The sequence below is a fragment of the Ptiloglossa arizonensis genome, chromosome 5 (genome assembly GCF_051014685.1).
Source record: "Ptiloglossa arizonensis isolate GNS036 chromosome 5, iyPtiAriz1_principal, whole genome shotgun sequence".
Taxonomy (NCBI): domain Eukaryota; kingdom Metazoa; phylum Arthropoda; class Insecta; order Hymenoptera; family Colletidae; genus Ptiloglossa; species Ptiloglossa arizonensis.
This window is the reverse complement of record NC_135052.1, coordinates 18,819,097-18,846,538: the sequence shown is the minus strand read 5'-3', so window position 1 is coordinate 18,846,538 and position 27,442 is coordinate 18,819,097. Positions and strand designations below refer to the sequence as shown.

Genomic DNA, 27,442 nt, shown 5'->3' with positions numbered 1-27,442 from the left:
GGTTTTTCCTACGTTACTCCAAAGCCGAAATGAGAAAGAGAGAGAGATTCCAATATCACAGAATTGAATTTCTCTGTGCCACGCGTCGTCGTGGCACGCGTGGCTAGAAAAATGAATCACGGAATGGACGAATGGGACCGCTTGTACAATTTTTTGATCTAGTTTTCTGCAAACGAAGAAGAAATGTAATTGACGATTATTTTTTTTTTTTCTTTTCATTTTGGGATTCACTTGGTCCGCTCTCGATCGATCGATCACGCTCGAAGCCGCGCTACGGAACTAAAGTTATGTACAAAATCACAATTGATCCTCCCCGGCGGACATACATACGCTCGCATACTCGTCGCGAAACTCCCTCCCCCCCTCCCAAATTCCCATAATCTCGTGGAATCCGCAAGGTACATTATAAATACACGTGACTACACACGAACACGCAGCTAATTCGCGCACCTCACCAGCTACATTTTCTCGCGTCGCCTTGTCATTTGTTCGCGCCGATAAGAGACCCTATGACTCACGCTAAACGTATCTAATGCTAAATTAGTCCGCAAAATCGCGTAATAACATTAATGTCAAACTCGTGTACCGTGTAGGCGGGGTAACAGCGTTGTGTTAACACGAGTGTGCGCCCGGTGAGTAAGAACGAAATCGTAGAAAGAGAAAAGAAAGAGAAACAGAACGAAAAAAGGGGGGCGGGAAAGAAAAAAAAAAGAAGGAAATGTAGAATTACTCTCAATGGGTGTCTGAACATTGGTGCACCGCCGTGTCGTAGCGTCGCTCGCTATTGTCACTCAAAAAGGAGAAAACTCGCGATTCGAACGTTCGTACTGTCATGGTTTATCGTAACGTAACATGGTAAACGCACCATCGTGACGTCGTGAGATTCTATACGGTTGAACGGAAACGTTTCTCGGAAGAACGTGTCTTCTTAGGATCACTTCGAACCGCTTTCAACATCCGTCGTGCTTCGTAATCCCGTACCCTAAATGATTCCAGCACTACCGCTTGTGACTGAGGCTCGTCTTGCTTTTGGGGCTGTCGGTGGCGGTGTCGTTAGGCTCTCTTCTAGGTCGTAGAATGAAGTTCAGATTGTGCGCGGTGTTCACGGCGTAGTAAACGTTCGCCGAGTTTGGCAAGACCAATTCCCGATCGGGTAGCACCTGGGCCAGCGTGTACTGATCCGGGCTACCTTCTATACCCAGCTTGAGCATCGCGTTCCGTATCACCTGGGGTGTTCTCTCGTTGTTCGAGAGCATGATCGACTTGTACAACACGACACCTTCGGTCTCCACGTTGTCCGTCTCCATGGTTACCTTGATGATATAAAAATCCGGCGAGCTCTTGTGCGAGTGGCTGGGACTGGACAGTCCAACGAGATTCGGGCTGGTTCCGTTAGCGGTGATGGCAGTCGGTGGTGCTAGACGGTTATGCTGGTTGCCCACGGCCCCGCTACCGCCCCCGGAGCTCAACGAGACGTCCAGGGACGGTAACGATGAGCTGGAGGAAGAGCTGGACATCTGGGACGGCGAGGTGCGCCGATCTAAAGAGTTGTGCGGCGAGCTTGGCAGAGAATCCAGGTCGCAATAGAACTGAGAGCTGCTGGAACTCGACGTGGAAGCTATGGAGTCGTTTTTTCGGTGACCCTGATGACTCTGGAAGAAAGATCTCTGTCAGAAACGGTACAATCGAGTAGAAGATGATTAACGAGACACGTTAAACAGTACTGACCTGCTTCTTCTTCCCGCGGTTGCTGAGGGTGTTACCAGGTGGAGGTGGCTCGATCTGGCAGCTCAGCTTGTAAGCCTCCCGATCGTCCAACACCACCACCGAATGGAACCAACGGTCGAACAGGGGATCCGTACTGAAGTTGTACGCGTTTGCCGCACCCTGGAGCAATCTTATCCTGGCGAGCACCTCGAACTCTTTTCGCCTCTTGTCGAAGTTGATCAAACCCTCGGCTATTGTGTCCGGTATCGCGGTGTCGATCATCGTCAGATCTGTCAGAAAGGTTCCCAGGTATGGTATTGTTCCATAGCTGATGTTCTAGACAAAACAAAACAATCTTTCGTTACAATATCCAAACAATTCCCAACAAAATTAACCGATAGAAGTATTACCAAGAATGTAGACGATACAGGGAAGAGTTAACCAAAATCATAAGATACTTTCAAAAGAAAAATACAACGAAAGACTGGATCAAGACGATTCACAACTTGTCCCAGGTTAAGATTGTGAAGGATTGACTGGAGACACGGTGAAAAGAAGATTGCACTAGTGCTACCAAGAACTTCACTTACACCAGCGTGAGTGTTCTGCTTCTGAAACAACTTCTGCAGGTGTCTGTCGCTTCTACCGGCAGTGTCCGCGAACTTGGCAGTGCCCTCCTTGATCAACAGCTCTCTCTGCGTCCACGCGTTGTTCTCCTCCGAGAAGATTCTCTCCAGTTCTCTGAAGAGCTCGTGTTTCTCCCTGGGCATGCACTGCCAGCACTTCTCCAACCTGTACACAGGATTGCTCTGCAGACCAGACACGATGGCTTTCAGACTGCTGAAGTTCTTCAACACGCGCAGCTCCTGAGCAATGTCGATCCACGTTTCCAGGATTCGCGCCCGTTCCTGGCCCTTCATCGTCGGCTCGATCAGTATCGTCGAGATCACGCGCAACGACACAGCGTTGAACTGGTTCACGGTTGCCAACACGGTAGCCGCGTCGTGGCTCCTCGAACGATCGCGTCTCGACCACACAGCACCCAGACACTGATGAGCCACCAGCTTCTTGAACACCTCTGCGTCCATACGGGTCAACTGCTCGGCAAAATGGCGATGCGGGACCTCAGGGAAGCTGTAGTTCGCCCAATGATCCCCCATAGGATCCGGAGAACCACGCGGTAATCGACCATTGTCGTACACGATACAAGAGTCTGGAAGGAGAGTAGACAATGTAGGTATTGAACATGGCTCGAAGGTGAATATAAACTTGAATGGTATATACAAGGTGTTTCAGAAATACATGCCTATACCTTTAGGGATAAATCTGCTCTGTAAGATAAATAAAAAATTTTTTATAAATATACTTTAGTTTTCGAGTTATGGATGATCGAAGAAAATATTCTGTGACCAACTCGTCCTTCAACATTTTTGTTTCAAGGTTGTATCTATCTGTATTCAACACAAGATGACAATGTACTGTGCCGATCTGAGAAGTTGACCTATACAGGGTGTTTCAGAAATACATGTCTATAGCTTTAAGGATAAATCTGCTCTGTAAGATGAATACAAAATTTTTTATAAATATACTTTAGCTTTCGAGTTATGGATGATCGAAGAAAATGTTCTGTGTCTAACTTGTCCTTCAACATTTTTGTTTCAAGGTTGTATTTATCTGTATTCAACACAAGATGACAATGTACTGTGTCGACCTGAGAAGTTGACCTCTGCAAGAAATTAAGAATCGTATTGGGTCAGATATTTTAGTCGGCTTTTGAAGACCTGCAACTAAGTAAGAAAAAATTAATCGACGTGTCCACATTTCCTTCTAGCTTGGCGCTACGTTCTCTTTAGTCCAGCAGCCTTCTTTCCAGTTCCCAACTGTACATAATTCACAAGAAAGGATACAAAACGGAGTTGAAAACATTCCAGGTGTTTCACGTATAGTTTCAAATCCATTTTGATCCATTCTCACAAGTCGTGTACAGTTGGTAGCTGGAAAAATGACTTCTGGATTAAAGAAAATGTACTGTTCGTCCGCGAGAAGAAGGCAAAGTGGACGGTGAAGAAGATCGACACCGATCAATAGCAACAATGTGTGCAATAATAGAGGAACTGATAAATTGTGAACTAAAATGGGAATGTAAACACTCGTTTGCATTCTTCTCGCAAAGGGACAGTAGTATCGTGTCATATAGGAATCGAACAACGTGGAACAATTTTTTCTTAGTTGTAGCTGTGTAAAAAACGACTGAAACGTTCAATCCAATACGATTCTTAATTTCTTTCGTAGGTCAACTTCTCAACTCCGCACAGTACATTGTTAGCTTTCGTTGAATGCACGAGTAGATTTTCAACGACTTCGAAATACAACCAATGAAGATCGAGATGGACACTTTGAACATCTTTAATCGTCCATAATTGGAAAACTAAGGTGTATAAAACATACCTTCGTGTATTTCTTATTTACTTCAATGCACAAACTCACTCTCCGAAGTATGGACACGTATTTCTGAAACATCTTGTACATTTATTTCCTGAACGACACATCGATGAATCAGACGAATGACTCGCAACCGAGCTGCAACTTTTATCAGAAGGAACACCAAATCGACGATAGGGAGCAAACATCCGCTCGGTGTAACGTTCTATTGTAACGTAAGACTATCATGCGATGCGTCATTTGATACAAATATAGGGAACAGAGTAAAAAACGAAGTCGTTGTAACGAGTCGTTCGAGAAGCATTGCAACATTTTCCAAACGGTCAAGTTCTTCTGACGTTCGTTTCGATACCACGAGTTTCCGCAGAGATGTTGCTACGCGGGAATTTAAACACATGGGAAGTGACGATGAAATTGGATGGTTTTATGGTTTTATTTTCAATTCGGGGAAAAGATCCGGGACATGAAGACGTCGAAGAGACGAGTCGCGAAGACTGCAAATGCAAAATTGAAACCGGTACTATAAGAGAACAGTTTCTGGAGCAAGGTTGTTGAAGTTGTCGAAGAGTATGTATAAAATATGAGGTGGTGTGCAACCACTGCATTCAATTATCCCGCGAGGATGTTCAACAAATTATACACCGTGCAACCTGTACGGCCAGTTTCGATGTAAGCGGTTAATTATTTTCAGACATCGAAGTTGCGAGAAAATTAATTCATTTTGGGAAGGGGAGCGTATCGTCCGGTCGCGAATCCTGGAATCAGGAATAAATGATACCTAAATCATTTGAAGCCACAGTGTTTGCCCAAGATATATACTGCAGATGTCTCTGAACAGTCCTTTATTCGCAAAGTCGTTCCCGTGGATATTGGTGACAAGTTGATCGCTATTGTGAACTCGAGATACAGATTTTTGTATTATGTGACTGAACAATGTACCAAGACATCGGAATGTCGCGACGTTCATTGTCGTGTCGACATCTGATAAATGACTCATCGAATGTTGACACTTCGAGGTGAATTTAACGAAGATGCATCGGTGTCTTCGAATGTTTAAAGCATACCTCAGCGAACGGAACATTGTGTATAACTTTCTTTTTTTTTAATTTCAGACAGTCAACTATGTTTCGATGCAACAGAACCCATACACGACACGCTAACTTCGAAACGACCTGGCACATATGGCGGTTCTTAACCTCGTTTGAACAATGAGCTCTTTTGAGAACGAAACGAAACTCTTCTTTGAAACATGTACTTGAACGCATCAAATCGAAAGGAAGATTTCGCAAACCTAAATCTACTTTTGTTCCACTTTTTTAAATGATCGTTTTACACATTCAAAACTTGCAAATTCTATCCTATAAATATCCTCTATTTATCAATTAATGAAAAAAGTAAGTTTCAGTTGGGGACAAATCGGTACAAACTTAAACATTCCCCTTTTCAAATTTTTAAACTTGATCTATTGGGTTGTTCGGAAAGTAATTTCGTTTTCCAGAATGGAGAATATATAATTTGATAAAATGTTTATACACTCTAAAAAAATCTAAAGAAATTACCAAAAAAAAAAAAAAACGAAATGACTTTTCGAGCAACCTGATAGTTACGGGGTAGGTGGTCACCGGATTAGAAACCTTTCGTTTAAAAATGGAACGCACCACGATGAAAAATAATGTTGGAAAATTTGTTTAGTCAGTTGCAAATGAAAGGTCGATTGATTTACCAAGTTGATCTTCCCGCTGGAACCTGTGTAAGCGATGCCTTGCCTTGAGCTCGAGCTCCGAGCCAGGAAGTCGTCGATGTGTGAAGTCCAAGAGTCGGCTGAGCAGTGGATGATTCGGTGCCGATTTCCAGTCACCGGGATACGCGTCCAACCATACGTGAAGCGCTTGCACGAGGGTCTTTCGATGCTGTTCACCTGTCAGGGCGCCGGATCCCTCGTCGAGGGCGTCGTACCTCGCTAACAATAGCTCCAGAACTTCCCGTGGCGTCGTGAACGCACGATACGTCGCCAAGAAGACATTGATGTACGTCGACTCGAGTTCCCCGTCGTCGTTTGCCAAACTCTCGACCAGCCGCTGCACAGTGCCAGCTTTCAGGAAACGAACCCTCACCGTCTCCCATTCTAAGTGCGAGATTTCGTCGTCCGAGTCCTGCGGAGAAGAAACATTCATGAGGATATTTTACAAAGATTCGATCGATTCATTTTATTTTTATTTTATTATTTTTTGCTTTGTTACAGAGTTTTTTCTTGTACGATAATTTTTTCGCGAATACAAGAGCTTCTTAATTCGTTGAGTGCAGAATTATTATATTTTTTGTTTGTTTTTTTGGAATATTGTATTCGTACTTCGTTGAACAGAAAAAATAACTTTCTCTCGAAAAGAATTCTTTTTCGAGATTTTTCTAAGAGGAAGTGAATATTTTTGGCATTGTATGTATTTGAAAAATGCATTCTTTGCATTTTGATGTTGATAGTGGTTGGTGAGGTTATGCACACTTTTTGTAAGAAAGGTTCTAATTTTTCGATAAAAATTTGTTCGAATAATATGTACTTAGGTAAGTAGATACTGGAAATACCCAGATACTCGATTAATGTACGATATGCTCGAATAGTTAAGTATTTGAATAGAAATCGAATAGTCAAATCTTCGAATAAAATTCAAAGAGTCAAATCTTCGAACAGAATTCAAATAGTCAAGTTTTCGAACTGGATTCGAACAGTCAAGTCTTCGAATAGAATTCGATTATTCAAATTTTCGAACAGTTGAATCTTCGAACAGAATTCGAACAGTCAAATCCTCGAATAAAATTCGATTATTCAAATCTTCGAACAGAATTCGAATACTCATCTTTGAATAAAGTCTGATTAGTCAAATATTTGAATAAAATTTAAACAGTCAAATCTTTGAATAGAATTCGATTATTCAAATCTTCGAACAAAATCGAACAGTTGAATCTTCGAACAGAATTCGAATAGTCAAATCCTCGAATAAAATTCGATTATTCAAATATTTGAATAAAACTCAAACAGTCAAATCCTTGAATAGAATTCGATTATTCAAATCCTTGAATAGAATTCGATTATTCAAATCTTCGAATAGAATTCGATTATTCAAATCCTTGAATAGAATTCGATTATTCAAATCCTTGAATAGAATTCGATTATTCAAATCTTCGAATAGAATTCGATTATTCAAATATTTGAATAAAATTCGAAGAGTCAAGCCTTTGAATAGTCTGATTAGTCAAATCTTCGAATAAAATTCAAACAGTCAAGTCCTCGAATAGAATTCGATTATTCAAATCTTCGAACAGAATTCAAGCATTCAAATTTTCGAACAGAATCCAAACAATCGAGTCCTCGAACAGAATTCAAACAGTCGAGTCTTCCAACAGTATTCGAACACCTTCAATCTTTGAACAGAATTTAAATAGTCAAGTCCTCGAATACAATTCGATTATTCAAATCTTTGAACAGAATTCAAGCACTCAAATTTTTGAACAGAATTCAAACAATCGAGTCCTCGAACAGAATTCAAACAATCGAGTCCTCGAACAGAATTCAAACAATCGAGTCCTCGAACAGAATTCGAACAGTCGAGTCTTGGAACAGTATTCGAACACCTCAAATCTTTGAACAGAATATAAACAGTCAAGTCATCGAATACAATTCGAACACTATTCGAACACTCGAGTACCCGATTTATACCCGCCGTACATTCGAATCGTCCACGCGTTCGAACACTCGAACATACTAAACGATTCGACAAGTGGTCGTAACTCAAGAACGACGAACAGAAGCGCGAAAGAAAAAAAGAAAAAAAGAAAGCAAAGAAAACCGTCTTACCGATGCGGAGAGGCTCCTGGTTGGCCGGTGATAGCGGACCTTCTTCAGGTACACCGTGTATATGACGCCATCGCCCCTTTCCTCGCCCCATAAGCGCCACGTGGGCTGGAAAGTAAAAGCAAACGGTAAAATTACAAGGAGAAAGACGCAGACATCCGGCGGTATCGGTGGGCGTCGAGGATGAGCCGCGCGCGATGAGACCAGGCAAAACCGGCGCTCCGGGGGATGATTTACACCGCTAATTTCACCGGCTACCCCCTGTCACGAGCAACCGTCTCTTTAATAGGGGACGAGCTAATCAATGGATGCCGTGCAGTTGGCAGATTTATTGAAATAATTGACTTCCAGCTCGAAATTGACCTCGGTCCTCCATTTCACGGCTTGAATCGCGATTAACCGGATGAGACGCTTTATTCCAGCGTCGAGGCCTCCTAGAAACCTCGAGAGAGAACGCTGTAGCAATCGTCCGGATGATTCTGTAATCGTTTCGCATTTTCTCGCGTTGATTTATTGCCCACGATCGCAAGTATCGCGACCGCTTCGTTCGTAACGTCGGAAGATGTAGATTCGTTAAGAGAGCCACGCTGCTCTCGCGTATCGTTACGTTAATTAAAAGGGATCCACCGGTATCTTTTTATGGATATTTATCGTTACGTGCTACCACACGTTAATTGAGACACAAGGAAACGTGTTCCACGCCGGTGTAATCACTTTGTACGCGATAAAACATCGAACGAGCTTTCTTTTTAGGGACGAGTCGTCGTTCCACGCCGGCCGGAGAAACATTAAAATCAATATCGAATCATTTCGCGAGATACCACTTTGCGGAGACTTGGACTACTTTATCGCGAGTGTTTATCCGTTGTTTTTTCAGTACTCTTTCTTTTATTAGAATATTCAAAGCAGCTGAACGCCACTTTTAACATTTCGAATTGTACGACAGGTCGCTGGTGTTTAATTCTATTGTTTCGAAGATGTCGTTAAATATTTTTTATTCTTAGATGGTATTTAATTTAAATAAACTGTTTAAGTTTATTCGCTTTTAACTCGACGTTAAAATACTTTCTCGCGAGCAACGGTAAAATTTACAATTTCTTTCAAACAAAGAGTAGAAATTATTCCTACTTCTAAGGAACGCGATGTAGATTTTTGCTGTTATTTATGAAACAAACTCACGTTTTCAAGTCACCGATAAAACGTATTTATGTTTCCGAAAGTACTGATAAATGAAACGTGTGCTTCTCGAGGTATTGATAAAACAAACTCATGTTTTGTAAACACTAATAAAACAAACTTATATTTCTCAAGACACCGATAAAACAAATTTACGTTTTCGAAGGTGCTGTTAGAATATTTAATTTAATCGTTCCTCCGCCTTAATAATTATTTAAACTTATATCTCCCAAGACACCGATAAAAGAAATTTACGTTTTCGAAGATGCTTTTAGAAGACTATATAATTAAATCGTTCCTCGACCCAAATAATGATTTAATATTTCTTTTCGTGATCGGTGAACTTTTTCAAACGCGTTGAAACAAGGTCAATCAAGGTTCGTTGAACGATTCTCTGCGAAGATATTGACAAATCCTCGAGAAGCGAAGATTAAAGAGACTCGTTGGGAAATGGAGCTCTTAGTACTCGCGGTAAAATAAATACAGCTAACACGGTCCTTTGAGGTTCGAGACTTCAATTTCTATGCAAAGCCCTTCGCGTTCGTCCCGAAGAGCGTAATTATCATATAAATAGACAATTCTTTGTCCCGTATTAAATACTGATTCAATAGCTTTCGAAACAGCGCGAGCATAAATCCAGCAAAAATTCTCTTAAATCAAAGTGTCGGAGGGCAAGACCCTCTCCGTTCGAAACTCATTTCAAGCGAATGAGAAAAAGTAAAATTCAACCGAGACGATGAGAAAATACAACATTAAAGCTGAACTCGTGATCCAACGCGAAATAGTTACTCGAAGTTTACACCGTGAAACAATATTTGCGAATTCCCGGAATTCTCAGTCTCGTCGAAAGAATCAACGTGTTTCAACGTATTAATTTTATTTTCACGAAACAATCTATGGAAATTAAATATGAAGTATCACAAAGGTAAATTTGTACAATTTTGTTTTAGAGTTGAAATTTTATCTAAGAATTTTTTTAATTTTTCTGTAAAAGGTTTTCAATGATTAAAAATATCTCTTGTCCACTTTGTTCAGAGTTAACGTGTCCGAGTATTTTTCAGTAAAATATTTTCAATCGTTGAAGAACTGTTAAATATTTTATTCAGAGTCAATATGTTTCACTAAAATGTTTTCAACGGTTATTATTCATTTTGTTTGGAATTAAAATGTCCAAGTATTTTTGAGATTTTTTGGTAAGAAATTTAATTATGTACTGTGTAAATAATTCAAATGTCGATTATGTTTATTAAAACACAATAACACGAATTGTTCTATGTAGGATAAATCACCTTTGGAAACGGTTTCTACCTAATTGGATATAACAAAGAGACACAATCGGGATAATGTTAACCATTCACGGACGTACTCTAATTTGGCATCTCACCTAGCGACAATGTATCTATTAACATCGACCGCTGTTTAAAGTCGAGCCAACGCTACAAAAATCATGCCAAATTTTTCGCAACTTCCTCGAGGCTTTACTTCTCGACACAATTTTATCTGCACAGTATCAGGAGTTTTTTTGGGTCATTAAGCTTTTGAAAATATTTAACGAACTTAACGTCGGTAACTGGAACGATTACATTCAACGTTGCAAGCAAAATTCGACCGTACATGTTTAACCAAAATCGTGGTTTTTTTCCATCAAGATAACGCACAGCCATACGCGAGGGATCAAATTTTGATAAAAAGCGATTAATTCGAATGGAAAAGAATCGTGTATTTCTCTTGCTCTTCGGGCGTGACTTCATTGGAATATTATTTATTCAGGTATTTACAAAATTATCTCTCTAGAAAGGAGTTAATTAAACGTCCAACAGAAGATGCTCGACTGAATTCTTCACGTACGAATAAAAACAATATTTACAAAGTAAGAATCGAGAAACGAGTGAAACATTGTAAGAAAATATTTTTCCATTCTTTATCCGTTCAATAATTTACATTACCCATCTCTACAATTTCCAAAGACAGATATAAAAAATTCAATACAAACGAAACCAAAATACAGCTCTATCTTCGCCACGTACACATCCTACACTTAAATTTTCATTTCTTCTTCATTCCGAAATATTTCGTTGTAATTTTTATTTTTATTCAACGAGTAACGAGTATACTTTCTCTTTTTTACTCGAAACTTTCATCCAGATAAAAAACCATGCCCGTGTTCATCGTCGCTGAGAGACGTTGAACAGAAACGCATGGTTACGACTACGTGGAAGATTCGTCGCGGTGGAAAATGGGGAAACTGTATCGCGAATCGATCGTCTCGACCTTCCGGACGGATAGAAATACTCACGTGGCGACCGTGTACGTTGAATTTCGTGCTGGTCGAATATCTCGAGCATTTCTATTTGTCTCGTGGTATTTCTACTTGTGTCCGAGCCGGTGTCGTCTGACGCGAGCGTTGGTGTAAAGCTACCCGCGAGTAGATTCTGTAAGTAATTATTTTCAGCGCTGCGCTTAGGATTCCGAGCGCCAGACGATGATTACGAGCTTTCTCAGACGTTCCGAAACGTTCTCAAACGCGGCGCTACGGCCGTCTCTCCCTTTTGACGCCGGTGGAGAGCAGAAAACCAGCCGGGATCCTCGTTTCCACGTCCGTGCAGAAACGGAACGAGCGAGAACGCGGACAAAAGGAGGCGGACAAAAGCGACTACCAGCGGCGTTGCACGGCCCAGGTCCGTGCACACGCGAATAGATTTCACGACAAATAAACACGGCTACGTTGTATCTTCCACGGTTTACTTCCGGTGCCCCCTGTAATATTATCGCGAAACGATCAACATCGCGATGGGAACACCGGTGATCCTTATCGAGCTTGTTCTCTGCTCGAACATTGTCTCCTTCGCGATTTTGTGTTATCGTTATTTGGTCGGAGCACGTAAAATGTTGCTATTGAAATTTTTGGGGAAAATTTTTTTAAATTTGTAAAAAATGTCTTATCGTTATTTCGGCAGGGTACGTAAAATGTTGCGATTGAAATTTTTGGGGAAAATTTTTTTAAATTTGTAAGAATTGTCTTATCGTTATCTGGGCGGGGCACGTAAAATGTTGCGATTGAATTTTTGGGGGAAAATATTTTTAAATTTATAAGAAATGTCTTGTCGTTAATTGGGTGGGGCACGTAAAATGTTGCGACTGAAATTTTTGGGGAAAACTTTTTTAAATTTGTAAGAAATGTCTTATCGTTATCTGAATGGAACACGTAAAATGTTGCGATTGAATTTTTTTGGGAAAATTTTTTTAAATTTGTAAGAAATGTCTTATCGTTATTTGGCCGGGGCACGTAAAATGTTGCGATTGAGTTTTTTTGGGGAAAATTTTTTTAAATTTGTAAGAAATGTCTTGTCGTTAATTGGGTGGGGCACGTAAAATGTTGCGATTGAATTTTTTGGGGAAAAATTTTTTTAAATTTGTAAGAAATGTCTTATTGTTATTTGGCCGGGGCACGTCAAATGTTGCGATTGAAATTTTTGGGGAAAATATTTTACAATTTGTAAGAAATGTCTTATCGTTATTTGGCCGGGGCACGTAAAATGTTGCGATTGAGTTTTTTGGGGGAAAATTTTTTTAAATTTGTAAGAAATGTCTTATCGTTATTTCGGCGGGGTACGTAAAATGTTGCGATTGAAATTTTTGGGGAAAATTTTTTTAAATTTGTAAGGAATGTCTTATCGTTATTTCGGCGGGGTACGTAAAATGTTGCGATTGAAATTTTTGGGGAAATATTTTTAAATTTGTAAGAAATGTCTTATCGTTAATTGGGTGGGACACGTAAAATGTTGCGATTGAATTTTTATTTGGAAAATATTTTTAAATTTGTAAAAAATGTCTCTTTTACTAGGGGAATGGTTGAAGTGACTCTCAGTGATTTTAACAAAGTTTGGTAGGATTGTAGGTTTATAGAATAATTTTAGTAGGTTTATAGAATCAAGCAATTGTGAAAAAAATAAATAGATGTAAAGTTTGGAAAAATCTGTGGGGTATTCTTGAGTCGTGGAGTATCAACAGTAACTGGAATACAGGAGGAAGTGTTTTAATTTTTAAGTATTAGGGTAGGGCATGTAAAATGTTGTGATAGAATTATTTTTTGAGAAATATTTTAAAATTTTAAAAAATGTCTCTTTTATGAGGGGAATGTTTTAAGTGGCCCTCAGTTATTTTAACGAAATTTGGTAGGCTTGTAGATTTACGTATAAAATTGTAACCGAAGATCAAGCAATTATGAAAAAAATGAATAAAAATTTGGAAAAATCAGTTGGGTATTCTTGAGTGGTAGAGTATCAACAGTAATTGGAATATAGTAGGAAGTGTTTTAATTTTTAAATATTAGGGTAGGGCAAGTAAAATGTTGCGATAGAATTTTTATTTGGAAAATATTTTTAAATATGTAAAAAATGTCTCTTTTACAAGGGGAATGTTTGAAGTGACCCTCAGTGATTTTAACAAAATTTGGTAAGCTTGTAGATTTACGTATAAAATAATTGTAACCAAAGATCAAGCAATTATGAAAAAAATAAATAAAAGTTTGGAAAAATCAGTTGAGTATTCTTGAGTGGTAGAGTATCAACAGTAACTGGAATATAGGAGGAAGTGTTTTAATTTTTAAAATGTTGCGATAGAATTTTTTTCCAAAAAACTTTTGTCGTGTTTAAACATCGTTCGCAGAATTTTTTCAATCGTTAGGTATAATTTTCCTCTTCTCATTCGACTATTGACCAATGTGCTATTTTTCGTGGATTTTTTATTTTTTAAATTTACATTTTAACAGTAAGTTTATTCATTATGTATTTTATGTGAATAATGTATATGTAATTTTTCTATTATTTTTTTTTTATATACTGTGTTTCTATATACACGTCAGTTGTAAGTTTATTTAGTGTATATTTTATATGAATAATTTATATATGTAAAGTACATTGATAAATGAATGAAAATTGAAGTATATCGAAAAATGTGATTGAGTAAAGTAGAAGTGCTTTAGGTAGGTACAGTTTTCAACGTGTTTTGATTTTTTACAGGCACAGGTTAATGGAAGTTAAGAATGTAAGGTGTTAAGGACGTTCCAAGGTCGACAACTTTTTCTGAGAGTAAATTGCACGTTTTCGAATATGTGTGTAGTCCACATTCGGGAGAACTCAATGACCATGGTCATCCAGTGTTGCAGATAATAATAATTTTCTTCCGTTGGGGCATCGTGCAACAGGAAAGAGGGACAACTCGAACGAAAACTAACGATAATGTTGCAACCGATCGTTAGACGAACAACGGTGGAAGGTGGAATTATCCGAAGAATAAATAATAAAAATGAATGCAGTAGAAAATATTGTTTGTTCGAAAACACTTAAGATCAAGGATTTGACCTTGAAATCTCTTTGAAACCTTCGAGCGCGAAAAGAAGAAAGTGAACCAACAAAAAATGTATCCTTTAGAATAATTTAATTATATTTTTTAAAATATAATATTTTTATTATTAATTATATAATATTTTAAAAAATATTCAGCATGCAAATCAGCAAGACGTGGGTATCACGTACCCCACGAATGTAATCAACGCCATTTTGTTTGCTCGTGTCTAATATAAGTACAAAAAAATTTCATTTTGAAGCTCGATATATGTTTTATTCGTAGTGAAAATTTCATTTCGATCTGGTGTACAGTATCGTTGGAAAAAATTCGTAAAGATACTCTCTGTTTTACCAAGATGGTGCAACCCACTAACGATGTACTTTCTACTTTTCTTTTCTTTTTTTCTTTCTTTTAAATTAATCGACTTTCTTTTATTATACCCCAAATTTCATACACACACACACGAGGTCACTCAACCCCAGGGAGTACAAACATGGACCGTAACCGAGGGATACACCAGGGTTAAGGAACTTTAATTATAACACGTGACTGGTCTTGATTTATCGACTGAGTTTTCTGATATATACAGTGTGTGATGTAATACATAGTAGAGCTGGCATTAATTCAAATATTTTCTACGATTGAACCTTGGATATCTAAGTATTCGAATATACGTATATTATTATTATTATTCGAATAAGAAAATATTCGTACATTTACGTTACTTTAATATCGAGTATTTACGATGTATTTAAATAATATATCCTGACGTGAGCTGATTGTTCGGATAAACCGTTACTGCTGATGAAATCGATAATTCTTGGAAGATGATCAATAATCTGTATATATTTAAACACATACAAACACTGTTGGATGTAAACGTATATAAATACAGTATGGTAGGATAGAAAGTCACTATAATAGTTTGTCACGACCTACCAACTTTACTCGCAATAATCTAGTATCGAAAACGTTAATTGTATTTCGTTATAAAACGAACAAAGGTAAATTATATTTTTAGAAATTTATTACGTACAACTGTTGCTTCGTTTTCTTCGCATACTTAAATTATATTCGTGGAGTATTTCAAATGACCAAATATTTGAATAATTAATTACAAGAAAATTTGGAAGAATAATCCCAATCCTGATAGATGTAGTACGAAGTAATTGAGAAATGGATAATTTGTTTGACACGATTCAGATTTTGATAAAATTTATCTTTGAAAGAATACGTGTCAATAAATTCCCTACCGTGTGTGACATATTCAATCTCGTGTGACCAACGTCACATGTGCGTGTCAACGGTAACTTTTCATTTCATAACCGTATAAGCAAATAAAGTACGAACTATACACTAATGACGCATACGTGTGACATAAATGATTTTCTATTTTATGCCCATATAAATAAAGCCTGAACTATAAACTTCTGTCAGATATGCGTGACACTGTATTCAAAACACGATGACAAACGAAGTAAGCCACAAGTCAGTCCACACATATGTGGCACACATGATGCAGAAAACTTAGTTAACCTATTTAATGCATTCTGGTTGCACATTGTTAGAAACACGCACTCCGATAAATACAATTACTACGAATGTAACGTGTCCTTCGACGAACGATCTTTTCACGTGACTGGTGATAGTGAACGTGTCAAGGTTAAAAATCGATAACATAATTGACCGTGATAAATATTTGAAAATGTTTAACCGGAGTGTTCGAATTATTAATAGTCGCGATGAAATCGAGAAAAAATTCAAGATTCGCTACTTTTTCCATTATATCCCGATTTACGTCAGTTTCTGTGTAAATAATAACGATCGTTTAACGATAATAACAATATGTATACGCGTATTCTTTGGAACCTAATGAGAATTCCTACCATAAATTTCGATCATCGTCCGACACGGACCCTCTTCAGAAAAGAATGTTGTCCTATAAACTATAAACTAAACCTAATCGAACTTCATTCTGCGAAAAACTAGTTTTGCAAGTTGTCGGTGTTACACGCGTGAATTTAACGAATAAACTGACCACAGTGTCCATAAACTAACCAATATTATTCGCACGATTCAAAGATTCACAGTAAATCCAACACCAGAGCACCAGAATAAAAATTGTACATTTTTTTTTCAAGCCGGATATATTGAACATTTGTTACAATCTATGGTAATAATTACCTTGCATTTGATCACTATTATCTCAGTGGTTTCGATCGTCGTGAGATGGTAAGACTTGGAAAGCAATCGATCCCGAATATTAATTAACACTGTATAAATTTTTTCGCGACAATGGTTAAATTTATAATTCACACAATACGGCATTTCGTGGCGGCGCCAATTACCTCCTCAAAAACTGTCCCGAGGGAATAAATTCAGGGGCCTTCAAAGGAACAGGGACCACTAAAAATAGTATTTCTCGGGCGAACACGCTCTCGCGCCATTCGCTGCTTTATTTTCAACGCTAAAAACGCCGGCGCAAAATTATCTGGACCCACTGCCAGATAACTTCACCTGCAACGCGACGAGACGTCTCGTGACATCCTTCGAGAAGAATATACAGAGGTATCCGCAGGTTCTCTTCTCCGCTATTGAATCGACGAGAAAAGAAACGAATCGTGTCATTGCCATGTGCCGCGTCAGCCTCTAACATGCATTACACTAACTACGTGACGAGCTGTGATTTGTTTTTCGATAAATTTACGAGAATTATTTGAATTTTATTTGAGAAATAAGAATTGTGAAATGGGATATGTGTACAAGAAGTACACAAGTTGTGGTACACTCAACAATGTTTGAAGAAATTTTATAATTTTTGTAGATTTCATTTCTGAAATATTTTTAAAAAAATTACGAAGTACGATACGTATGCAAGTATACGTGGATGTGAGAATGAAGAAATTTGGTCATTTTTATTTGAAACTTTTCCTTCTTGTTTTAGACTCCTTTGGAAAAGAATTATAAAATAGAATATGTGTATAAGAAGTACACGAGTGTAATGTTTGAAGAAATTTTATAATTTTTGTAGTTTTCCTTTCTGAAATATTTTTAAAAAAATTACGAAGTACGATACATATGCAAGTATACGTGGATGTGAGAATGAAGAAATTTGGTCATTTTTATTTGAAACTTTTCCTTCTTGTTTTAGACTCCTTTGGAAAAGAATTATAAAATAGAATATGTGTACAAGAAGTACACAAGTGTAATGTTTGAAGAAATTTTATAATTTTTGTAGTTTTCCTTTCTGAAATATTTTTTAAAAAATTACGAAGTATGATACATATGCAAGTATACGTGGATGTGAGAATGAAGAAATTTGGTAATTTTTATTTGAAACTTTTCGTTCTTGTTTTAGACTCCTTTGGAAAAGAATTATAAAATAGAATATGTGTACAAGATGTACACAAGTGTAATGTTTGAAGAAATTATATAATTTTTGTAGTTTTCCTTTCTGAAATATTTTTTAAAAAATTACAAAGTACGATACGCATGAAAGTATACTTGTATGTAAAGATTAAAGAAATTTTGTAATTTTTATACTTCTGTTTGCAAAACGATTTAGATAATTATATAATATTAACGTTACCGAAGAACTGTACAAACAGGTTTAAATAAAATTCTAACCATGTTTCTGAAGATACTCATTTATTCAATTTACCGATTATATCGATAGCAATTGACCTTGCTCATGTTGCAACGCTTCCTGATCGATGCAACTGTAAAGGGAAAACATTTACACACGGAAGGTCAAGAACGAATAAAAGAGATTTAAACACAGAGATGGTAAACACATTACGGTCGATACTCATTTTTTTCAATTATGCGGGTAGTTCGAATTTGAATTTAAACGTTAAGTTTATTTTTAAAGACTGCAAAACCTCAATTTACTTTTCTAAAATACTCGAATTTATAGAAATTTTTTAACAGCATTTTTACATTACATTTTTTGTTCAAAAATCAATTTTTCCCTATTATTTCTCATACGAAGATTACATAACCTAAAATTATCGATTCTTGCTATTGACATACCATCCGTTAAACGCAAAGTGAATGCACTATATGTTCAACATGATTATTTTATTTCTCAACGTCGTTATTGCGCGAGTATACAGGAATCGATACACGTATACTAAAAAAAAACAAATGAAACAAAACGTACACAGTTAGTACAAAATATACACTGGAAGTTCACCGTTATGAAAACCTAACCTCAATATTTGCATAACATCTCCCTTTCCGGTTCCTCGATTCGTCGAGCGACCTGCATTATCTAACCACCGAAAACTGCATATTAATCCTTGGTCCGACAAACATCGCGTAATACATTCCTTAATACTTAAACAAAACATTTTTTTTCCTTTTAATTTTTTTACACCCTATTTACATAGCTGAAACATTTTCTACTACAATTTTGTAATACACGCGATGCCACGCTTCTTTTATAACAATTAATGTCGAATTAATTGTATGAATATTTGATAACAATATTTTAACAGCACGTAATACATTATTTAATGTTTTCTTTTCCTTGTAGTACTGTATCATTTATTTACATAACTGTAAACCATTTTCCAATGAAAGTTTATAATACCTGTGACATTTCATTTCTCTTATTACAATTAACGTGTTTATAAATATTTAACATCAATGTCTCCATCACATTATCCATTTCTTAATGTTTTCTTCTCTTTAGAGTATTTTACATAACTGTAAACCATTTTCCAATAAAAGTTTGTACAAAATATGACGTCTCATTTCTCTTATTACAATTAATATGTTTATAAACATTTAACAACGATACCTTCATCACGTGATATATTTCTTAATGTTTCCTTCTCTTTGGAGTATTTTACATAACTGTAAATCATTTTCCAAAAAAATTTGTACAAAATATGACGTCTCATTTCTCTTACTACAATTAACGTGTTTGTAAATATTTAAGAACGATGCTTTCGTCAGAGTCCAGCAGTTAGGTATGCGTTAGCGTCGAAAAACCAATTGTCCGTAGTTAGGGGTTAACGCGCGGGAACCGTACAATTGGATAATGGAACGTGACGTTCGTTTCTGTTGCCCGGCAGAATCGTAACGAATACCTGGAACCGCGTTCCCGTGGAAAACTAGCCACGTTTCTCGACGATGACGGGGACTATTGCCGGGGTCTAGACGTAGATAAACTTTGTGGAAAAGGCGGCTTACGTTGCGGAACGAAGCGGCAATTAGAGGCTTACAGGGAGAACCCGAGCGTGACTTAAGGTCCTCGTACCCCTCGTCCTTGGAGACGGCTCCTTGGAACACGTCAACTCTCCATTGTTCGTGAAACAAGTCACGCGGTGAATAGAAACCTTACCGCGTCGAATCTGAATATTCCGTCGATATTCGAAACGGTCGACGATTGTTTACCAGAGAAAACGATAGCTGTCGAACACTCGCTCGAGAAGCGAAACTTTTCATGGAAAATCACGTGAAGGACAAGATGAATGACCCGAACCTAACCTAAACGCAGAGCACGACAAACAGCTACAAAAAGTGTCTTTCACAAGGGGAATTTCTGAATTGATTTTAATGAAATTTGGTAGGCTCGTAGGTTCAAGTGTGAAATAATCGTAACCGAGGTTATGGCCGCAGATGATCGACCAGTTGTGAGAAAAATAATTGTAAAATTTTAATGAGAATCACTTTATGACATCCTCCTGATCGGTGATGTTTATAACGCGAGGAAAATTCATCTTTTCGTTCATAGATTCTCGCTACGGTGGCGCTACTAGTCATTAACCCTCGTTGTGTCACGCGTGGGTCATTTCAGACCCGAAGAGATCTTTACATTGCTCAATTATATCTTTAATACGACTTTCCTTGGGAATTGATAAAGAAAAAAATTTTATAAAATAGAAATTTTATTCGAAATATTTGCACGAGGTAGAATTACGGGTCCATTCGGACCCAGGTTACCCATACAACGCTGGTACTGGCGAGAATTAATTTACACTGTACAAAATTCTGACCAATAACGAGCTAACCTTTCTCGAACATTCTGAACGCTAAATGCGCCACCAGCTTCTCATATTGCCATAAATGTGTAGACTTGTCCCGACTTCCGATTGGCGGAGCGCGGTACAACGTGGTGACACTATATGGTACGGTGAAATTGTCTCGGAGCCAGTGTATTGTAGAGAGAAAGAAAAACTAGTCCCGAGTAAGGGGAATGCGGACAGTGTCTGGTTAGAACGTCTGACCCAATACGACTCGCAGTTTCTTCCACTTTCTTTCTCCCTGGAATAGGTGCGACGATTTGTGTCGACGATAACGCAAAAATTCGAGTTTAGTGGAAAACGTAGGCGGTCGTTTTCGAATTGTATCGATAAATGGAGGAGTTGGTCGGTTAGCAACGAGCAGAGTTGGAGATAGAAGCAACAAATAGTGGTAACTATGGGTAATTGTATCGTACCGGTGCAAACGAGGATCCATTTAATGGTATACCTCGATAATGGGTCCTCGTGTTCCATTTTATGGAATACCTCGATAATGGATCCTCGTGTTCCATTTTATGGTATACCTCGATAATGGATCCTCGTGTTCCATTTTATGGAATATCACGATAACGGATACTCGTGTTCCATTTCATGGTATACCTTGATAATTGCAAAACAATCGAAACCTCGCGTGTAAGTTTTCGAACAATTATCGAGGTTCGACGATACAGATGCCTCGAATAATCGAAGCGGAGAAATTCTTAACGAGATTCTCGTTTTGATCGAGTTTCACTGCGGCCCTGCATCTCGTAGAAACGTATCGTATAACAGGGCTTGTTCCGTTCGCATATAGAGGGTGAGTTAAGTACCCCGTTACAGATCAATATCTGTAACCGGTGAAGATATCGCAAAAATTCTGCAAATCGATTTCATGGTACGAGAGATTCTATCGTTTGCGATGTATGTACTCCAAGTGTCGTTAGTTTTCTAGATCTTAAGGTCACCTTGAGATTTGTGTTAAACAACTCGACCTTTGAAATTATTTTACCAACTTGCAACGATAATGGCAGGTCTGGGCTCGTTTTTATCGCAACGAATCTCTCGAAAATTTTCTTCGTACTTCCAAACACTTGTGCACCCTTAGTGTTGTCACGTGATACGTTAGCGACCCCCGTCAAATATAGAATTAAAAATATATCATTCGATAAGCAACGAAACGACTGCAGCTATTTCGTCGATCGGTATCAATCGAGGGTGGGCTAATAACAGCATTTTATGGCTGTACCTCGCCTTTGAATTGTAAATGTATTCTAAGGAGAAAGAAAGATTAGTCCTGGAACAAATTACCAGTTGTGTTGTAGGAATTAGATGCTTTAGTCGGCCTTTGAAGGTCTGTGACTAAACAAAAAGTACTCGACACTGTTGTCAAAGTTTCAGAAAATCGAGAAGACTTCTACAAACATACACATACATACTTGACACAAAGTAGTCTCCTTGTCATCGACATTTATAGTCTTCAAAATTTCAGAAATCAAGAAGACTTTTACAAACACAAACATACACACACTTGACACAATGTAGTTATAGTCTTCAAAGTTTTAGAAAATTAAAAAGACTTCTACAAACACAAACATACACTTGACAAAAAGTAGTCTCATTTTCATCGACAATTAGAGTTTCAGAAAATCAAGAAGACTTCTACAAACACACACATACATACACTTGATACAAAGTAGTCTCGTTTTCATCGACATTTATAATCTTCAAAGTTTCAAAAATCAAGAAGACTTCTACAAACACAAACATACATACACTTGACCCAAAGTAGTCTCGTTTTCATCGACAATTAGAGTTTCAGAAAATCAAGAAGACTTCTACAAACACACACATACATACACTTGACCCAAAGTAGTCTCCTTGTCATCGACATTTACAGTCTTCAAAGTTTCAGAAAATCAAGAAGACTTCTACAAACGCAAACATACGTACACTTGACCCAAAGTAGTCTCGTTTCCATCGACATTTAGAGTTTTCAAAGTTTCAAAAATCAAGAAGACTTCTACAAACACAAACATACACTTGACAAAACGTAGTCTCATTTTCATCATCATTTACACTCTTCAAAGTTTCAGAAAACCAAGAAGACTTCTACAAACACACACACACATACATACACACATACATACATTCATACACTCGACACAAAGTAGTCTCGTTGTCATCGAGAGCCCCATACCGCGAACTCCCACGTTCTTCCAGCCTCTCCATCGCGATTTTACGAATCGTTCTTGAATAAAGCCTCGCTTATCCGCGTCTATACGCGTCACACGGCAAAGTGGAACCGTCAATACGTCGACGAGTACCGAAACCGACGTGTATACAAACTGCCATCGCCTCTATCATTGCACGTCGGCCTATGAAAAGCTTAACATCGGATTACCACCGAGAAGTCGTGTCGATCGATACACATGGAAATACATCCGAGTATCAACCCCACCCGCCATCCCTACCCCTCGACCACCATACCTCCTCGCGAACGTCGATGTCAAGTCGCGATTCGAGAAACCCGTGGAATATTCCAACAGCGAACCAGACGTACCATGAATCGTGGTTACGTTCCACCATCGATTTCTCGAATTAGATTCCACGAATGGTAATCACGGGTTTGATTGGAACGGAATTTTGTACGCGATGTTCCTCCCCCGTTGATTGAAAACGAAATAGTCGCGTCCCCGACCAGAGACGCAATATTTATTCCTTTACTTTTCGATCATTCGATTTACAAATTTTTAATCCCACAATAGAAATCCCAAGGTGACCTTAAGTTGGATTAAAAATTGGGGGATTAAAAATTTGACGGTATCCTCGTGTTCCATTTTATGGAATACTTCGATAATGGATAAAATAATTAAAAAATCATCTATTGAAACATATTATCAATTGGACAGAGAAATTGCTCGTATTTTTACGCAAACTTTTTCTTCGTTTCTATTCGACGATGAATTTATCTTCGAGATTGATTTTACATTTATGGAAGTGTTTGTAAAAGAAATTAGAAAGTATAACGAATCACGTGGAAACGAGTGCCAGTTTTTCTTTGTTTCTTTTTTTTTTTTTTTAATTATTTCATTTGGAAATGAAGTGATCGACTTGAAAACGATAACGAGATTTCGTAGAAACGCCTGGTGACTACTAGAATTTCTAACATAAAGGAAATATAGTACACTTAGATGTGACTCAGTTGATAATATTATATCTGCTTCGGTAATACTTAGAACAAGATTGGCAACATTATTTCTAACAATACCTGAGCTGAGAGTTTCTTGATGTTTTTACCTTACTATTTTATCAATACAACAATATCACAATTTCTGATAATAATGACAATTTTTAATTATAAAATAGAACAGGAAACTATGTGTTTCTTGTTGATATCGAGCACTGTTGTAAACACTCGAAACATTGAAATTGATGAATTACTTATCGACAATCAAGATTATTTACTCTCAACAGTTACAAAAAATTAACAACGCTTTGCTGTTTTACAACTCTCTATTTGCACATATTCGACACATTTATTCAAATTTGTCTTTCACTATAAAAATGATTTGAGTAGTTTCTTTAGTTTTGATAAATTAAATTTTACAAACGAGAATATAATTGTACTGTCTTTACGATCATAAAGTTAAAAATAATTAGAGGATTGTGTATCAAAATGATTCTGAATTTGTTAACTGTTAATTCGATTGTTAAAAATGTAATACCTGGAACAAGCTCGCTACATATTTTTTATTCAATGCAAAAATGATCGTGTTGAACAGTTCCACTAACCTGAGTTACTATACGACACTATACGAATGTAGAATAAACCTATACAGTACTGACGGTATCATATAGGTCAAAATAATTAAAAAATCACCTATTGAAACATATTATCAATTGGACTCAATTGATAAGGTTTAACATACTTCGACAACACTTAGAACAAAATAGCCAGCATATTTTTAACGCTACCTGGAGATCGTCTTTGACACATCGATTTAGAGATATATCTTGAAAAAATTAAATTTTCGACACAAATTTATTTATGTATACCATGTGTACTTACAAAATAATGAACACGTATAAAAATATACAATTATATTACCGTAAAAGGGTGAAGAAACGTTCAATAATCGTATTTATTAAATGGAACAAAGTAAGTCAATGTACCCCCCCCCCCCCCCCAAGAAAAAAACTAAACGATGAGTATTTAACACAAGAAAGGTTTCTTTTACCTTCCCATGAACCATTTACGTAGTTTCTTGCCAAGAAGAGATAATAACGAAGTTACACGTGTAATATATTTACAAGATTATTTGTATCGCTCAAGTCCTTCTTTAAATATCTTTTAAAAATATTACACCAACTTTTCAACTACTTTCGACCCAGATATCCGACACACTTTCAAAGAACAGTTATTATTTTATTATTTCAAGCTATCTGCAAGGTATACAAAAATGGACCTGATTACAATTGTACAAAAATATTGCTTAAAGTTAAATGAATCGAAGAAACCTACATTTTCAAAATCACATTTTCTACCAAATATATAACAACGAATATGAATTTAACTGTTGCATCGTTTTCAATCAAAATACAAGAGTATATTTACCCATCGATCAAATCCGGGGTGAAAAAGTATTCGCTTGAAATGGTCGAGAAACGATTAATTCTAAATATTTGAAACAAACGTCGAAGCATTCGAGCATCTTTAATTTAGACATTTATTGCAAATATATCTCGCAAACTATTCATTCTCAACCACTTCATCTCGATCCTTTTTTCGCGCGAAACGTGCGAGGATTCGATCCACGAAGAAAGGATACGTGTTTCCATTTACGAAAATTGGTGCAACCGTAAAACACACATGCATCGTTGCACATGTGAAAAAAAAAAGAAAAACAACCAGTCCTGACGCAGTCCTCTACCATTCGTCTTTTTCCTTGGGACACTTTTTCCCCAAGTGCGATCAGAACAGAAATATATGACTTGTTCCAGTTCCATGGACCACCCTGTGCAACGATCTTATTACACGCGACGAATGAAAGATCACCAAACGCAAAAACACCTCAGGAGTAAAGACGAATAAACAAAAACCCTCCAGTTCCGTTTAAAAGGCTAGTATTACAAATTGGAGTAAACGATGCGCGACCAACGATCTCCAAGAAACTCCAGAGGGGAGGAACACGTTTTCTTACTATGAATAATATCAATAATTATTGGCCACGAGGATTAGAAACCTGCGTGCAATAAAGAGAAACGATAGGGAGACCGTACCGTGCTGATAACAGTGATTCCGGCTAAACGGTTTCGCAACGCTCGGAGCGAACGATTTTTCGAAGCGTGTTAGATAAATCCGCACGGTGATCTAATCCAGCGTGCTTTCTTGTGCGCGAGCTAGAGCCAGAGCTCGCGTTATCGTGAAGGAAGAGCCCGTGGGGCCACGCCGTTCCGTGCATTTTTACTTTCGCGCGCGAATCGTTTATTTTCGATACGCGCGATGCACCGGCCGATTAGAACCGCGCCAGCTATGGGACGAGCGCTTCGATTTCGAAGGAAAGAATTGAACGGAAAGTTCCAACGAAAGGGCGCGGTGAACTCGTTCGAAATGTGGCGGCACTACCCACGCTTGCCACCAGAGGGAAACTCACCACCAACCGTTTCCCGCAAGTTCCCGTACCTGCTCCGATCGCTATATATACGACCTCTTACCGATCTTCCAATGTCCCGGCGTTATAAGGCAGGGCCTGCTAGGATGCCTTACTGACGAGTCCACTAGCAGGCCCGGGATGAAACGCTTATCCCCACTTCCTTATATTTCCGTTCGCTCCTTCCTCACATACTTTAATTTACCGCCGCCAAAGTGGTGACCCCGTCTAAGAACAACGCAACCTTTTGGACAACAGCACAGCAGCAGTACAAGGTGCAGCACAAGACGATGGAAGGAACGCAACGTAAAGGCCGATTTTCGTTAATCCCCCTCTCCGAGGGTTGACTCCTCAACCTGCCAGCGACGACACGGACGCTATACTCCCGGCTAACCATCAGGATCAACCCCAGGAGGACAGCAGGCAGCTTTGTCGACATTATTCACCGACCACACCGATGCGTTTCATAAATACTGGTACGCGCACGCATCAACGTCGGACAACAAGCGAAAACGCGGCTTGAGCAAACGATGCTCGCCACGCGTATTCCGCAATCGACCAGCAGCTGGGCCTTACTACGAAAAAGAAGCATTCTTCTCTTCCACCGCTCTGGACAACCTCCTCCTGTGCCTGTTGTGCCAAACCGAACTACGGAACAAATACCTACGCCACTGGGACATCAGGACGGAACTTCAAAGTATCGTTTACCACTGGCAAGGGGGTTATGTGGCGGCACTACCCACGCTTGCCACCAGAGGGAAACTCACCACCAACCGTTTCCCGCAAGTTCCCCTACCTGCTCCGATCGCTATATATACGACCTCTTACCGATCTTCCAATGTCCCGGCGTATAAGGCAGGGCCTGCTAGGATGCCTTACTGACGAGTCCACTAGCAGGCCCGGGATGAAACGCTTCTCCCCACTTCCTTATATTTCCGTTCTCCCTTCCTCACATACTTAATTTACCGCCGCCAAAGAAAGCTTTTCGGTTGGATTGAATTGTGTAACACTTCTGAGGAAAGAGATCCTTTTCGATTTTAACGTGGTTAGGTCTGGGTGGGTTTGTACTGGTTCTTTGTGGAGTGTGTGGAAAATTAGGTGTAGATAGATACTTTGTGAAGTGTGTGGAAAATTAGGTGTAGATAGATACTTTGTGTAGTGTGTGGAAAATTAGGTGTAGGTACTCGATAATTTTAGAAATGAATAATTTAATTAAATTATTGTTATGTGTCCCTCTCTGATTTTAACGTGGTTTTGCA

At 38.2% G+C, this 27,442-nt stretch overlaps 1 protein-coding gene and 1 long non-coding RNA gene across 6 annotated transcripts in view; one reads left to right on the top strand and one right to left on the bottom strand.

Annotated features, from left to right (window-relative positions):
• Positions 1–378: 378 nt before the first annotated feature.
• Positions 379–27,442, bottom strand: part of Rgl (Ral guanine nucleotide dissociation stimulator-like) — a 98,635-nt gene continuing 71,571 nt past the window's right edge. For 4 of the 5 annotated variants that reach the window (XM_076312883.1, XM_076312888.1, XM_076312886.1 and 1 more), the window contains 5 exons: positions 8,000–8,104; positions 5,873–6,302; positions 2,298–2,920; positions 1,729–2,043; positions 379–1,652 (listed from right to left, as the gene is read on the bottom strand). In XM_076312883.1, coding sequence (XP_076168998.1) covers positions 999–1,652; positions 1,729–2,043; positions 2,298–2,920; positions 5,873–6,302; positions 8,000–8,104 — 2,127 coding nt within the window. In that variant the 3' untranslated portion in view covers positions 379–998. Of the gene's footprint in view, positions 1,653–1,728; positions 2,044–2,297; positions 2,921–5,872; positions 6,303–7,999; positions 8,105–16,705; positions 16,913–27,442 lie in introns of those variants that run through there. The other variant, XM_076312887.1, reaches the window with a different exon arrangement.
• Positions 4,258–5,444, top strand: LOC143147554 (uncharacterized). Its single transcript, XR_012992285.1, has 3 exons — positions 4,258–4,716; positions 4,841–5,165; positions 5,262–5,444. It is a non-coding gene; the product is annotated as an uncharacterized LOC143147554 (long non-coding RNA).